The sequence below is a fragment of the Mugil cephalus genome, chromosome 6 (genome assembly GCF_022458985.1).
Source record: "Mugil cephalus isolate CIBA_MC_2020 chromosome 6, CIBA_Mcephalus_1.1, whole genome shotgun sequence".
Taxonomy (NCBI): domain Eukaryota; kingdom Metazoa; phylum Chordata; class Actinopteri; order Mugiliformes; family Mugilidae; genus Mugil; species Mugil cephalus.
This window is the reverse complement of record NC_061775.1, coordinates 25,217,523-25,233,083: the sequence shown is the minus strand read 5'-3', so window position 1 is coordinate 25,233,083 and position 15,561 is coordinate 25,217,523. Positions and strand designations below refer to the sequence as shown.

Sequence of the window (15,561 nt, the reverse complement as noted above, 5' to 3'; positions counted from 1 at the left end):
GCGTTGAAATCATCCTTGTTGCTGGGATTCTTGGAGAAGCAGAACGTTTTTCGTCCATAAAAAACAAAACAGACGCCGTTTCTTAGACGCCTCCAAATGGAATGACAGCATGCTGTCATTGAACAACAAAGTCATGTCCGGCCACTACACATCATCTAAAAGGAGCCATTTCTATACAAGAGATGCAGTTTTCTTTGTCCAGTTTCTTTTAAGCAAAGCTTCACAATTTATATGATTATTGGAAGGAAAAGGAAGACGTGTTATTTAGTTCTATTTTTTACCTTATTTTAGCCTATTGAGGCAATTCGAACAAACCCAGTCTTGTGAAATGCTGCACAATGTGAAAAAGAATAAAATATAATGGATAATATTCAATGGTGGGGTACGTGTGGGGGGGGTAAGTTTTGTTTGAAAAAACGCTATGGCAGTATTGATTTGTGACTTCCATGAATATCACTGCACCTCTGATAAATACAAAGCAAGGGCAACTCGGAGAGAGCGGCGCGGTGATTTGCAGCAGGCTTTGCTGACATGAAGACTCCTTATCCCGTTTGTGCTGCAATTTGTCACAACACTGTTGACAAGAGACTGCTCCTCGTACACAAAGCAAGGGATGCCTGGAATCACATTGTCTACATAATGAGGCGTGTACATACCGTTAATACACGCCGTGCTTACATGGATCTACCCCGCAAACCCACCCTGAATACCGCACCATGCACGCAGACGTATTACAGCGGCAGTTTGTTTCGTAGCAGCCTGTTACACACAAAACACAATAATGTGGAATAAAATATTAATAAACTAGTTAAACAATGTAAAGGACAGATAAAAACGCACCCCAGGGGGGACTTAGTAGTAAAATGAGATTGCAAATGAACTATTTAGGACAGTGGTTAGGTTTCCAAGCACGTAAAAACGTACTAGCACGCCGATGGCAAGCGAGGAAATTCAATTCTGAGGACATGTCCAAAGGAAACCAAAATACGTGCTGTTTCCGAAAATGGATTTGTTGCTTACAAAGATAATTCGCATCTCTTTGTTTCACGCTGGTGATCTCAGAAACAGCGTGAATCACATTGTTAAAATCTGTTTCGTCCCACTGTGAGGCTGTGAAACCGGCAGATAAAAGGAGAAGGCAGGAGACTCTCAATAATACAAAAAAAAAAAAAGATTGATAAAAGCAGCAAAGAGTAACAGACAGATGTGACAGAAAAACGAGTTTAAAATGCCCACATGAATTCTCTGCTGTCCCGTCGCTTAGCAGTTGAAAAAGGTTTGAAAATAGCCCCTGCGTGTTTGTGTGAACTGACCGCTTCCACGCTTAGGTTATGTGCAGTACAACTCTTTGGCCGCCTCTCTGTCACATCTAAAATCAATAAACAGCTCTTTGGTTCTACAGACATTTACATCGGAAGAAGTCACTGCATGGGAGGAAATCGGTGAGAGCATTCCTGCAGCCTGGTTCAGAGCTGCTGAGAAGGGTCAGCGATGCAGCGTTGTCAGAAAATAGCTGCCCTCCCGAGAGCGTCCCATAAGTGTACATAACAAAGAGTCAGGGCAAAAGGACACATCCTCATGGATACTCTGTGGACACAGACTTTGTTGTCTCACAGAGAACTGAGGGTTTTAGTAAATGGCCGTCTTTCACACTCAGAAGCTAAAATCCGTGATACAAGCTGATGAGACAATTTGATCTATGTCTAAAAAAATAAAAAATAAATCCAGCTACAGCGTATTGAAAGCCTTGAAGTCTGCAATAAGAAACAGATCACATAGAAGCCACCGTGTCCAGATGCATTAATAGGCTTTAAAAATCATCTTCTGTCGCTCTGTACACAGAACCACACATCAGCAGACACTAACTGAAGCTAATTCTTAATCATTTAACCCACCGTAATTGGTGAAGGAATCGTATTTGACATGGGTTTTCTCAGCATGTTTTCACCCAGCCAATCAGTGAAGATCAAGGCAACATTTTAAATCCATAGGCAATATAAAGATGGACACGGAACAGTTCCTCAAAGGTGAAGCCAAAGCAAGTAAAGCTCCCCCTGCTGACTGGTTGCAGTAGAGAGGTTATGTACTGACGTCACTGACGCCCCCCCGAGTTGCAAGAACATGGTGAAATGTATCAGTAAATACAGAGAGACCGAGGAAAATATGGATTATCAGATCAAATTAAAGACAACTGGACTCAACAATGATCCATATGAACTACCAAATAACAAAAGGTCCACGAACATTGACAATCTGGCCAGAAATCATTTATCCCAATATTTATATGGACCTGATTTTAAATGCATGGAAATACTATACTAATACTGAAGTATGAGCTTCTGGTACTTTACGCAACACAGCTCCAATGGCTTTGTACTAGAGTACCCCCTTATTTTGAAAAGTGGATTAGCTTCAGTGTATGTATGGAGCAAAATAAAAGATGCTAATGCTAAGAGCTTTACTGAGAAGTAACGTTAGCTATACAATACTGTAGCGTTAAAAGGATGACGAGGAGTGATCACAAATATTCTGTTTATTGTTTTATAGCTATTTACTGTTGGAACTGAAATAGTTACTGTCGGCCTTAACTACACCAAAACAACACCAGGTTTCTGTGTCTGGATCCATTTACTTCTCTTTTCTTTGGCAGATATCTATAAAAATATAAAATATATCTCTGACTGCTTTTCAAATCTGTTGGTTCAGTCAATCACACAACAGCTCCTCTCCTTATTTTTAATTAATTTTACAATTTAGATGCTATTAAAGCCTATGATTCAAACTAGTGCTGCTAATCTCCATGTTCAACTGTCACTTTTTGCCACTCGGTGGCCGTAACCATGGAGACTTCAGCTTGATGTGATATCAGGTGACATGAAGGGGGTGGGGCTTATGACCTATATGGGTCATAAGCTCCACCCCCTCCATGTTAGTGCACATGTTCAAGGGTGGTTTCTGTCATTTTAAGTAGTTAATACAATGCTGATGGATGTTCAAGTGTCCAAGTTTCTGATGAGTTTTGTTTTAGTTTAGTTATTTGATGCTACAGAAACAGGATGTAACGTAATGACGACTACCAGTTGCCATGCCTACCGCTCAGTAAAGCAGCCACGGAAGACCGTGAGAATTCTGACAATAAGTACAATGTATAATCTAACATAAATGGTGGAGGTGGAGCAGAGTGGAATGTTAATTAAATGAAAACGCAAGTGAATACAGAGGAAGTTTGTTCAGGTCATCAATATGACGACTCGGTGTGGCTCCACTCTGGCTCCAAAGTCGCAAGACTGGCCAATGCAATAAAATGGCGATACATTTTCCATATTTATACAATCTATGGTCATATCAGGGTCAAACGTGGTCTTCAAGGTCCACCTCTGCATGAAGGCTGAGCGTAGCCACTTATTATGTACCAAGAAGAAGAAGTGGCCTGATGTCATGATGTGCAAGTGCCTGAATCAGCTCTTATGGTCTAAATACATGTTTGCATTTGTTTACCACTTAAGGGCAAGTAACCATAAATGGTAACTTCAATGACCTTAATTTTACTTTCCATGAAAGTATGAAAGAGTCTTCTTGTGCCCTTCAGTAACACTAGAGTTGAAACTTCGAATTTCCCTTCGGGCAGTGAGAGTAATCACGCAAACACTCTCCACACGTGACGCAATCCTACAATCTACCGAGCTCTTCAGCGAGGAGAAACCACACCACTGGTAATACGTCCTTGTCCTTGATATCGATCGCTTTCTTTTTTAGAGCGTAGTCCTTCTTCTGAAACACTTGAGTTTCTTTTACTTTTACCAAGGGCATCATAAAGTTTTCTAGGTCACTACATAAATTCTTTTTTATTCTTCCAGAATCAACAGACCTTGAATTTATAGAATCTTAATTGTTAATTGTTGTTTTCCCACAATAGACTCCATTATATTCCTATAGCTGCTAAATGCTACTCTATCTCCGTCGTACTCAGCCCTGGAAAACGGTAATTTCAGACAGACAATGCATCACTACCTGTGCAGAAATGCAGGAACAGTGCGAAACACAAAGAGATTCCCCTGGGTCTGTGAACTCGTTTGGCGAGGGCTTGAACGTTGCAGACATTCATTTATATGTAAAAACCCCACGCTACAGTTTCTACAGTACGTCGACCCACTTGAACTTGAATCAAAATATCTGAGCTGTTTGAAATGCGCGTGCCGTTTAAGAAAAAACGCCGAGCTGCCGTTTCCAATTGAAACGGCGCTTTGAAAAATGTAGCCCTTCTGGTTGAGGCAATATCTCCGGCATTTGTTTTCCGGGCAGGTTCAGCAAAACCGGATTTATGACCTTTCTGATCTAAGAGCCGTTCAGTAAAACGCAATCATAACACACAGAGTGCTGGTCAATCATTGCATTCCAGCTTGGGGCATCAAGGGGCAGCTTCACACGCACCATACATAGTCACAGGACTTTGTTGGCAACACATGCTAAAAAATATTTCCTCCTTGGTGTCTTTGTGAAGAGGTCAACAAGCCAACAAAATACCGGCAATGACTCTGCTGGAACTGGTTTACACGCCCAGCGATCAAAGCTCAGGCCACCCATACCAAATTAACTCCCACACTCATGCGGAGTCTCATAAAAGCTGCTTTCATGGACCTCTGGCCCTGATAACTCCTGCCACCCCCCCTACACATCACACACTTGTCAGAAGTCATAAGCTCTGTGCTGAACGATGTCTCTGATATTGCCGCTGGCGATCAAGAAGAGGAGGCTGCTTTGCTTCTGTCCTGGAGACACATTCAACCTCCGACTGGAGGACGACAGGCGGAGGTGTCACCGCCGCACATTTCATTGGAGCTTTACAAAACTGCACCTCGGTGGATACATTCACTACCGTCTGGAAATCGTGGCGCTACAGCTTTTCTGCAGACGCCAATAAAATGCGCTGATATAAAAACAAACAGAGGCCGTCGCAGTGAGGATCACCAGCCTCTGCCTGCAGACGCACTCCACAGCGAGCGCCACAAGGTCAGATTTGTATGTCAGGAGAGTGGAGCGGCAGAGGGGAAGTGCTGGAATGAGCTCTGAATTTAAAGAAACACAGCACAGCACTAAATGAAGCGTGAAATGAATCAACTGTATCCAATTATCTGTTTTTATTGGCAAAAAAAAAAAAAAAAAAAGTCAAAGAAAAAGCCTCTGTGTGATTTCCTGACAAGGAGCCACTCACTGTGCAGATAATAATGCGGAATTGTGACATTACGCTCTCAAAAACTCAGGTACCAAAATATATAAAATAGTATTTGTTCGTGTTACTTTTCTTACCAACAGCTCGGCAGATCATTTAAAAGAAAGCAAACTTTTGCCGATTCCGGGCGGTTCTGCAATCACAATGGCTAAATAGGTCATGGGAGATGAAGCGTGGAACCCTTCTAGCTGGAGGTCACTGTTACCGTAATGTCTCCTTTGACAGGTTTCCAATTTGCCATCTCGATGATGATGGCTTCACCATTTATTAGCGTCGCAGGAGTTTTGACCGCCTTTTAAAAGCCTCATTTTGTGTTCGTGGACACATACACTAATCAGGCGTAACATTATGACCGCCTTCCTAATGTTGTGTAGGTCTCCCCTTGTGCCTCTAAAACAGTTGTGACTCATTTGAGAACAGACATGGACCTTCTGAGGGCGTCCCGTGGGGTCTGGAAACACAATTTTGTTAGTGGTCCTATGGGTTGAGAGGAGGGGCCTCTGTGGGCCTCTGTGGGTCATCCCACAGACACTTGATCGGTTTAGGATCTAGTGAGTGACCTCGGAGATCAGGTCAACATCTTGTGCTGTTCTTCATGAAACCTAACCATGGTGTATAAAGCCACAATGGCAGCGGCAAAGCATGAAGGGTTCACGTTAGTCAGAGGAAGAAGGCTGACTAATTTGAAGAACGCTGATAAACGCTGTTGTCGGGTTCACTCTCCATCATGCTGCTGTAATTGCATATAAACACACCAATGGTATTTTGTTGGATGATGACATATGTGTCGGAGAGAACCATGCTGCGGCCCACTTGGTTCCGTACGGTACGAGACAACTGGCCCTCGTGTGAGTGCACCCTTAGTGTTTTACCAGTTTGGTATCTTATTATTTCACGACACGGCCCTCAGAGGCAGGCTTCTAGTCCTCTGTGGCACCTTTACTTTTTATTTTTTACTTACTTTTCATTCAGTGTTTGCTTTAGTTCTGTTTTCCCATGTGTCACTTTTCATTCAGCCACTCCTTAGTTAGATTTAGGCAAAAACCAAACAGAAACACTTAGTTAAGTTTAGGAGAAGCTTCTGTTTTGGATTAAAATTCACTCGGTCAAAATAAGCGAAGCGTCCAAAGAGACACATATATAATTCTGTCTGTCAGTCTCCCAAACTCCCACGAGGTTGGACTGTAACTTAAGAGCCTGGTCATGATTAAAAGGAAACTTTGCATTTTAATTTAACACTGCATGCAGCGATGAACTGACATTTGATGCAAAAAAAGACCAAATACTCAACCTTTAATATAGCAGTCAAACCTTCTGCTCAATATTCTCTGCACTGTAGCTATTATATTAATATTATATTTAATTGCATATGACGAGAGGTTATTCAAGTAACATAAAGGTTACATTTTTAAATATAAAGCCTCATAATCACCAAAATGACATATTCATTTAGTATTTTTTTTGAACGTGTCTTTTATGTGTCTGTCAGGGTGATAATGATGTGTTAACCTTTCCATTCACTGGCAGATTACAAAAACTCATGAGTAATATATTGCTTTTTATTTGCATTTGTTTGATATTTGCATTAAATCGTACAGTGTCAGCTACTGGGAGAGGTTGACGATAGCACCACCACACACGCAGACAGTTTTCTGCAGCTGCCACTGGCACCAATAAACTCGTATTGTTCTTTTAAGTAGTAGAAACTCTGAGCTCATTAGTTGAATTTGTGAACAGCAAGATTATGCAAACTGCCCTCACACAGTCATGACTCCATACAAGCTGTGCATGCTAGTACCACTCATCTGCAGTTGATTCATTGCAAAAAATGAATGAAAATGATGCAAACCTTCATACTGCACGTGTGTCCTTTGATTTGATGAAAAAAAATGCCGTACGTTCATGATAAATAAGTAATACGGTATGTGTTCCATGGTAGAGGAGGTCGATATACATCAAATGATTTCATGGGTGCACATAGCTATTGTATTGCATAACCAATTGTGTTGTATTGCAGCACATTAGGATATTAAGTTCTACACACCTAATGTTCTCGCCTCTTTTCTTTTTTTTTAACTCTCATTTCTTCTGTTCTCTCCTATTCATTGCTTTTTTTCCAGAATAGTCATGTGCCCATTTATTCCATCCCATTTGGTAATCTCTTTTAAATGTGTTTTTCCATCAAAAGCTTACCGAGCACAATAGCTGGGCCATAAATACGAGACAGACGAGGCGCGGCGGGCTAAGCTAAGGTATTGTCTTGTATTGACAGGTATTGTAACATGACGCCTCTGCAGCCCGTATTCTCCACAAACATGTCTGCATGTAATTGAAACACTAATAACTCCATAATCATGAGAGACGACTTCCTTCATCAAATGGAGTCGGCAGTAGTGGCCAACGGGATGACGTTGGGGGGAGTGGGGGGGGACAGGAGATGAGGCGTGATATAAAAGTTATGGCCCATGAAGAAGAAAAATCAGAAGGGAGGAGGTGACATTTTGACTAATATGCTGCTGTCTGTCGGATGTGGCTCGACGGCACGCGAGAAATCAAGGAGCCCGAGCTTCTCACATTCGTGCAGGCTTCTGAATTATTAAATGAAACACGCTTTTGTTCATTTTACAATCATCTCAACCTTGCCTGAGCACGAGCTGCACGGAAAAAAAATAAGAATGATCTAATTTAATGCCATGCTACCAGCTTGAACTAAAGAAAAGGAGCAAAAAAAAAATAAAAAAATTGCTTAAGTTGTGATTTTCCTCCCCACCACCGAGGAGCATGTGCTTTGACAAGTTAACACAAGCCGCTTTCAGTATAACATAAAAGATATAAGATGATGCAAGATGTGGAGAAGGAATGGTTCAAAGAATAGGTATTTTCAAACTCCCCGACATAACAGGTGCGTTTCTCCGCAATCACAGAGAAAGTAATATTGTAAAGTGCATCTGTGTCTGTTCCCCTGAATCCGTTCATTTATCACTTCCATTACTGCATTAGACCGAACCTTGAAAAGCGAAAACTTCTCCCGCTCCGAGGATTCGCCGTCTGAAAATCACCTTTTTTCACAAGTGTCTCACATTAAACTGCTGCGGCACGGAACTGTAAACCTCTAAGCTTTTAAATCTTCACGGATCAGACAGGAGACGAGCAACTGTTAGTGTAAAAAAATTAAACGCTTTACTACTCTTGAATAATACACCGTTAAAATTCAATTAAAAAAAAAGTATTATGATTGTAAATGACTGTGTTCCAGGGAGGCGAGCAGCCAGCAGGGGGAGTTAAAGCCGTGGTCCCTCTCGAGCTGCTCCTTCTCTACTCCAACTCCTCCGGTACTCCCCCTCGTCCTCGACTCCCTCTCCCCTGCCCCTGACGGGAAAGGCCAACTGAGCTCTGGAGAATATTTATGAGCGAGGGAGAGCAATTGGTTTGAGATCATTCCACGAGGGAGGGAGGGAGGGAGGGAAAGGAGCGAGAGAAAATGGGAGATAGTCATGGAGATAAAGGCACAGACAAAGGTTGGAATTCAATGCTTTCATTTAACCTTCTTTTAATAAACTGGTGGATAATTAAGACTAATCTCTGCTGTTTGTGTCTGACGTGCTTTTACTGCGTGCAGTGCTGCGCTCCTTTGTTTAGGAGGAGCAGAGTCCACATGAGCGCTGAGGAAAACTGTCTAAATTAAGGACATCTTGGCTGCTGCTCCTCTGCTCCACTTGAGGCTTGAATCACGGCGCACATTGGTGACAATTTGAGAGGCAATAATGAGTCTTTTACTGACCCATAAAGGGCCGCAAAAGCGTCTGCGAGAAGCGGAGCAGTGTTGTTGATCAATACGGATGACTCCAAGAGTGTTTCGACTGAATTTTTTCTGAGCTTTTAAAATTCACAAGTCTATTGTGGACCAGAAAAAAAGAAAAAAAAAAAAACAGGAAAAAAACACGACAACAGCTGCACAGCCCATTTCAGTTTGAAGCCACTTCTGATCTCTTCAGCTCTCAGCATCCTCGACTGCTCAGCGATGGGTGACAGTTCCAGAAGTGCGAGGTATTTAAAGCCCGAAAATGCTTGTTTTTCAAGGCAGGGAAAGCAAATGACAATCTGGGCGCCTTTTAGTGTGATGATATTACACCTTTTCACTTGAGTTTCTGGCGGATTTTTGCTCTAATTAGCCACCATACTCTTATATTTCAAAAGAAAACCGAAAAGGCCACCGCTGCCCAGTGGGAAAAGAACATTACATAGACTTGTCAAGTGTGAATTTCCAGATATTTGCCGATAGAGGTCAATAAAAGTCATGGTATAGGTTACAGAATGCTAAAAAGGGCTTAGAGCTACAGTTTTGCGAATGAAAATAGTGCGAAAACGCAAGACTGTTAATCACGTGTATGCAAATATATGCTCTATTTCCACTCCTTGGGTGCGGTGCAGAAATAGCAAGGGAGCAGAAAGGAAGAGCAGGTATGAAGACATCCAGAGAAACGGAGGGAAAACGGCAGCAGATAGGCAGCCAGGGACGAAATGATGGATGTGTGGAAGCCAACAGCTCTACATTCTCTATCGCTGCCTGGCATTGTCACCCCTGTCAGCTGCTAAATGCCATTGTCAGTCAGCCCTCTGTTCAGCCTGGCAAGAGCCGCTTCACTGCGCGGCTGTGGACACGCCGACATCACTCTCATCACAGAGTATCAAAACACTTACCTGGACACACAGCGACAAACACGGGCACTCAAGTCTGCACACTGAGTCGCGCCGAGTCAGTACCCTCTAAAGATAGCGAATAGCTGTTCTTGCTTTCTATGAAACAGTACAGTACGTCCACGTCTCATAAAATTAGAAAAAGCTTTTTCAAGGCTCAGGGTTTCTCTTGGGAAAAATGCCCAGTCTCTACAGGAGCTCAACATCATGAAGTTTGTGTGATACACGTATCGTCCTGTATGCACATGCTTAGTTTACAAATTTCAAACACACGTAAGGTTTTCCCCTCTAGGTCACACTAAACCACTACCTAATGGTATATTAACAGACTCAGCTTCAGTTTGGAGTTTAAATGCTTCACATGCACATTTATCCTGGATAAACACCCAACCATGCATGTATCAACACTAACTACCAACGCATGAAACCTGTTAGGTACAGTTGAGTTTTATGGCAGCTGCTTGTATATTTTAAGTTAATTGTTCACATTTATGATGATTTGGTGGAATGTGTCATATAACGAACTTGTCCTCCTTCCTCTTAAGATGCAACATTTAAAATCTTGCAGAATTTATGTGAAATGTGCAATTTGTGAGCAAACTTCCACACAGACGACAGCATACGGTGCATGCATGCAGTGCACTCTTTTATACAATGCATTCAAACAAAATGCAACTAATATCCTGTGCACACATGGAGGCTTGCATCTTGAAGTTCGGTGTTTTGTTTCTTTTCATTGATACCGCTCTTGTCACAAGAAAAACTGAAGAAAAACGACATCAGACATCACAGCGAGCTTTCAAACAATACCCCGCTGCTCCCAGGCACACACCCACCACACTCCACACCACACACTTCTGAAGCCTTCCTGTCTACCCACCGTCACACATCAACTGGCTCAGTCAGATATCTGTTATATCCCACCGCTTCGCCCGAGCCCTCCTGCGGTATCTCCACTTTGAGTTTCCACTGATATGCAGCGCTGTGCGAGTTTGTATCGCACTCGAACCATATGTCTGCGCTGCCCACAAAAAGAGAAGCTGGCAGTCGCGCCCAACGAAGCTTCATCTAGACAGAATGCATTCAGAGGGAGGCTTTCATTTATATGCAAAACTCTGCTAAGTAATCTTCTCAACGCTGCATCCCACAGTTTGCCACCTACTAAATCTGCATCTTTTATAGCGTAAAGAAAAGTAAAGCGTGATCTCTTGCATGGATTTTTGGGGCTGTTTTCCTTTCATGCAAGGCCATGAGAATCAGAGCACACCCTCTGTGGATTTCGGGACTCGGATTTCACAGCATTTCTATCTGGCATCTCGCGTTCGCAGTCATCCATGACACTTTCCACCGTCTCTCACCTGTATATCTTGTACTTGGTGGTGAATCCTTGCTGGTAGCGCTCTGAGAAATCGACAAACTCCTGCGAGCTGTGAAAGGGACCCTTGTCCGACAGGAGCCAGCCCAGGGGCCCAGTGGAGCCGCTGAAGCCGGCCCCTCCAGAGTCGGCAGCGCTGGCCCCTACAGACAACCAGCTCAGGAGCAGGCTTAGTGTTAACCACTTCCATAGAAACATGAGGGCCGCCAGTCTAATGGAGATGCACGGGCCACTCATGCTGCTTCCCCCGGCCCCGGTGACTCCTCATTCTCCCTGCACTCCTGATGAATCCTGCTGGAATGAGGAGACAGAGGAAGAGGGGGCTTGAATTGAGGCAGGGACACAAGACACGTAGATTCTATTGTTGGTTTGGGCGTGAGAGGTATAAAAGGTGAACAGAGAAGGCTTCATTTACCCAATATTGCTGGATCAGAAATCATAGCAAATTGATTCTATTTTTAGAGACAGTCTGCAGTCTGGTTAGTATATATATGAAAAGAATACGGCCAATTGATACGGCTGACATATTTTTGTTTTATTGCCAAGATGCGCATTTTACCTTATTCTGTAAGTAGTGTGGTCCGTGACTGGTTAGAATTAGTCTCCGTAAAATCCCCTGATAGAACCGTGAAGTTGGGTTCGGGTGGGCACACAGACGGGACAGCATTTGGAAAAAGGAAGAAGAAGAAAAAAAGACTTTTTGTGTTGTTGTTTTCGTAATGGGATGCCACAGACGCAAACGAACGGACAGTCACGGGCAGCGACACAACTTGAGGGAAACAGGGGATGACATCCAATCTCCTCGGAGCGTGCTCCTCGTTTCCAACAGCGGCGTATTTCCAGCGACGATGCGCAATAGATAATGTAAGTCCTCTCCAGCGGAATGAGCCGCAGCGGACGCGGCGCTTCAGGAGGGTCAAATCTTCCAGGTGGGTTGATTATTTTAACGCACTGGTGCGGTCTGGATGCGGCGAACGCGCCCGGACCACCCGCATGCGAGAAGCGTGGCCAGCTGCCGTCGTCCGCCTAACTCATTTCTGCTCCTGATTTGGAGAGACGCGCTCGGGGCGCATGGAGGGCGCACGGAGAGCTGCTGACTGTGGCTGCCCCTGGACTCCCCGCGCACGGAACGTGTGAATGGCATTCGGGTCTCTCTTTCTCTCAATCTCTCACTCTCTCTCTCTCTCCCCCTCCTGTACGATGCCGCCGCAATTTAATTTATTCCAGCAGCGAGCACACTCCCGGTTGGCTGGGACGTAACTGGAGGAAGTGAGAGAAAGAGGAGGTGTCCAGAAAGCGGGGGCAGGCTCGATGCGAGGGGAATGGTCAGAGGATTCTGGTGCGTTGGAGTCGGATGCCTCATTTTTTAGAAGACCGACAAAAGTCACCTGGAGCTCAGATTAGTACGGATTAAAAAGGCAAGATGGAAAGAAAGGACGAGACAGGGCGAAATGTCAACTTTAATAAATCCAGGGCTTATTTTGCCCGTGTAATTCTGCTGAAAAATGATAAAAGCCATCCTCTAATAAAGAGGGGGAATGTAATCCCTCTTTATTAAGAAAATTAAACCTGGATTTTAAATATATTTGAGCAAGTTTCGCAAAGAAATGACCCAGAAAAAGAATTATAGTTAATATTCTGTTCTGGGGGCTATATAGAGTCGGCCCTCTAAATGTTAAAAAACTGATATCCTCAGAGTGTAAATGAATCCCGAAAAAGTTTCGAATTATTCCAGTAATGACTTTAATGATGACTGTGGTGGCGATGAAGACGATCATCGCGAATAAGATGAGCGTCCCCATCCCCACCACCCCGCGGTTATTCTCCTTATCTTACTGCCCTCTTCCCCCCACCCTCTCCCCCCTACCCCGTAGGATAATCATCACTTTCACCATCAGCAAACTTAATTAGATCTGCTCCAGCCCCGCTCAATCCTCGCACTTGTGCGTCGGACACTGTGCGCGGATCAGAGAAGCAGCGGAGCAGGCGAACGGAGGGAGGGCTCTGCGCCGCCTTTCAGCTCCTCTGTAGACGTTCAAAGGGAGGTTTTATACAGGGATTGGATTAGAGAAATGAACACCATTGAGTCGCTAGATTCGCCGGCTCCCGAACTCAAAGAGAAGCCCAAATCCCGTGGCACAGCGACTTGCACATTCTGGAGCGAAAGAATGAGTTGATTTGTCATGGTTTCATCATCCTGTCTTGGGATTGGGTGCCTTTTCTTCTGACCCTGCCCTGCAGCCATGACGACTTGAGAAGGACATCTACCTAATAGGAACAGTCAAAAACAGAAACATGCTGCTCCATTGCCCGGTGTTACTTGATAGAGGGGCTTTTCTAAGTGTCCATCCGGGCTGACCATTTGAACCTGTGTTTGCAGACCAACTTTTAAAGTTCTGAGTAAAATATAAATTTCAGACGAGGTCGTGTCATGGCTCCTTAATTCTGTGGCTTCACATAGCATTTAGGTAGTTTTTTTCAGAAGATTGTTTTCAGGTTTCAGAGCCCCCAGAGTGGAAACAAGCCCCTACAGCTCATATTTACAATTTCAAATAAATCATTCATCAGTTTGAGTGCGCTTTTCGTGTGTGTAGAGTAGATATGTTTACGCGCGCAGGCTGCTGTAGCCCGCACACAAGCCTCCTTGTTTATTTTCTGTTTAGGAGAGATGGGCAGGGCAGCAGAATTGATTGCCAATTGATGAAACATGAGGTTGGCTTCGTGGACCAGATGAAAACCAAGCGCAATGAGAGGAAAACTAAAGGAAAAGAAATCAAAGATAATGTCACAGCAAAGCCGCTCATTAAAGCTCCAGAGCGGTGCCCGGGCGGGATGTGTAGGTCACAGTGGCTGAGCGGTGACCTGTAACTAGGAGTCATCCTTTGAGGTCACGCTAACCAAAACTTTGCAAAACCGGGAACTGCACTCAGCTCAACATTCTACAGCATAAGCTTTTAAAAAACGGAAAATAATGAACAAATACTATATTCCTTTTGCTCTTTTGTTCTGTATGCATAAGTGCCTATTTCTTTCATTCTCCTGTTGGTCAACTTCTCCTGAAAGACATTATCTTTGAGCCAGGAGTAATGCAGATTAAATGCATTCAAACATACACTGATATATTATGCAGGTCTCCCTTGTGCCTCCAAAATTTGGATCATCCCACAGATGGTTGATCAGTATGGAGGCGAGGTCAACACTTTGTGCTGTTCATGATTTCTAAAGCGTTTCAAAGCAGCATTCTGTCTAGATGAGCAGTTTCAAACATATAGCTGCACTGTTGAGGTCATGAACAAAGGTTCAAATGAAGTAAAACCCCCACAAAGACAAAGACTCATAAACAACTTGTAACACCTCTCCCTTCATTGTTTTACATCTTTTACAGCCCACAGCTTTATTGGCATGAAACCAAACCAGAGTTAAAAGCCATCCAGCACGCTAATGTGTGGATGTCTGATTTCCTGACACTTTAACTGATGATAATGAGGTACTTGAACATCTAGACATGCAGCATATTTACTGTTCTCTGGGTATTTGCCACCTACATCCATAGCTAATTTTACTTTTCATTTGTTTCTGTACAACACTATGCTTGCTAAACTGCACCTAAAATGTGATGCATAGTAATAGGCAAAGGTTTTCAGTGATCTTCATAACATGCACAATATAATGTGAATTTAGTGCATTTCTGTGTAATCAAAACAAATGCATTCACATAAAATGCAGTGCACAGTAAAACCTGACTTCTCCAGCTTAGTTTACTGTGAGCACTGCACCAATTCACCACCTACTACAAGCATACACCTTATTTTGCACTGTTGCTGCTCTTTTGCACAGACATGCATGTCAATACTGTCTTATACACATATTACCAGTCTTCCATTTGCACTGCTCTTACTGCTGCTATGCTGAATTTTCCTGTTACGTTGATATCTGTGTATGTTTGTGTACGAGCTACTGGACACTCCCCCAGGGGATGAATAAAGTATTTCTATATTCTGTTCTGTTCCATTCTGTTCTATTCTGCAGTGCATGGGCAGCAGGCGAGAAAACACCCTTGTGTCCACCTGCAAATGGTCTACGCGAACCTCGGGCTGAGGTCCCGTCTCTGCATGAGCCCGTGTAGCACAGACGAACTGCGGAAAGAACCGAGGCAGTCGCATTTACTCAGTACCAAGACAGATAGTCATTAGGGGAGGTAAACATTCACTTAAGCCTGAGCGTGCTCATTGATGCCACTCAAGGGTCTCTGTGAGAA

At 43.6% G+C, this 15,561-nt stretch overlaps 1 protein-coding gene across 2 annotated transcripts in view; it reads right to left on the bottom strand.

The window, feature by feature from the left end:
• Window positions 1-12,532, bottom strand: part of brinp3a.1 (bone morphogenetic protein/retinoic acid inducible neural-specific 3a, tandem duplicate 1) — a 60,373-nt gene extending 47,841 nt beyond the window's left edge. The window contains exons 1-2 of one of the 2 annotated variants that reach the window (XM_047587762.1): window positions 11,863-12,532; window positions 11,287-11,597 (exon numbers count right to left, since the gene is read on the bottom strand). In XM_047587762.1, the coding sequence (XP_047443718.1) occupies window positions 11,287-11,540 (254 nt within the window). In that variant the 5' untranslated portion in view covers window positions 11,541-11,597; window positions 11,863-12,532. The remainder of the gene's footprint in view (window positions 1-11,286; window positions 11,598-11,862) is intronic. The other variant, XM_047587763.1, reaches the window with a different exon arrangement.
• Between the last annotated feature and the right edge of the window lie 3,029 nt (window positions 12,533-15,561).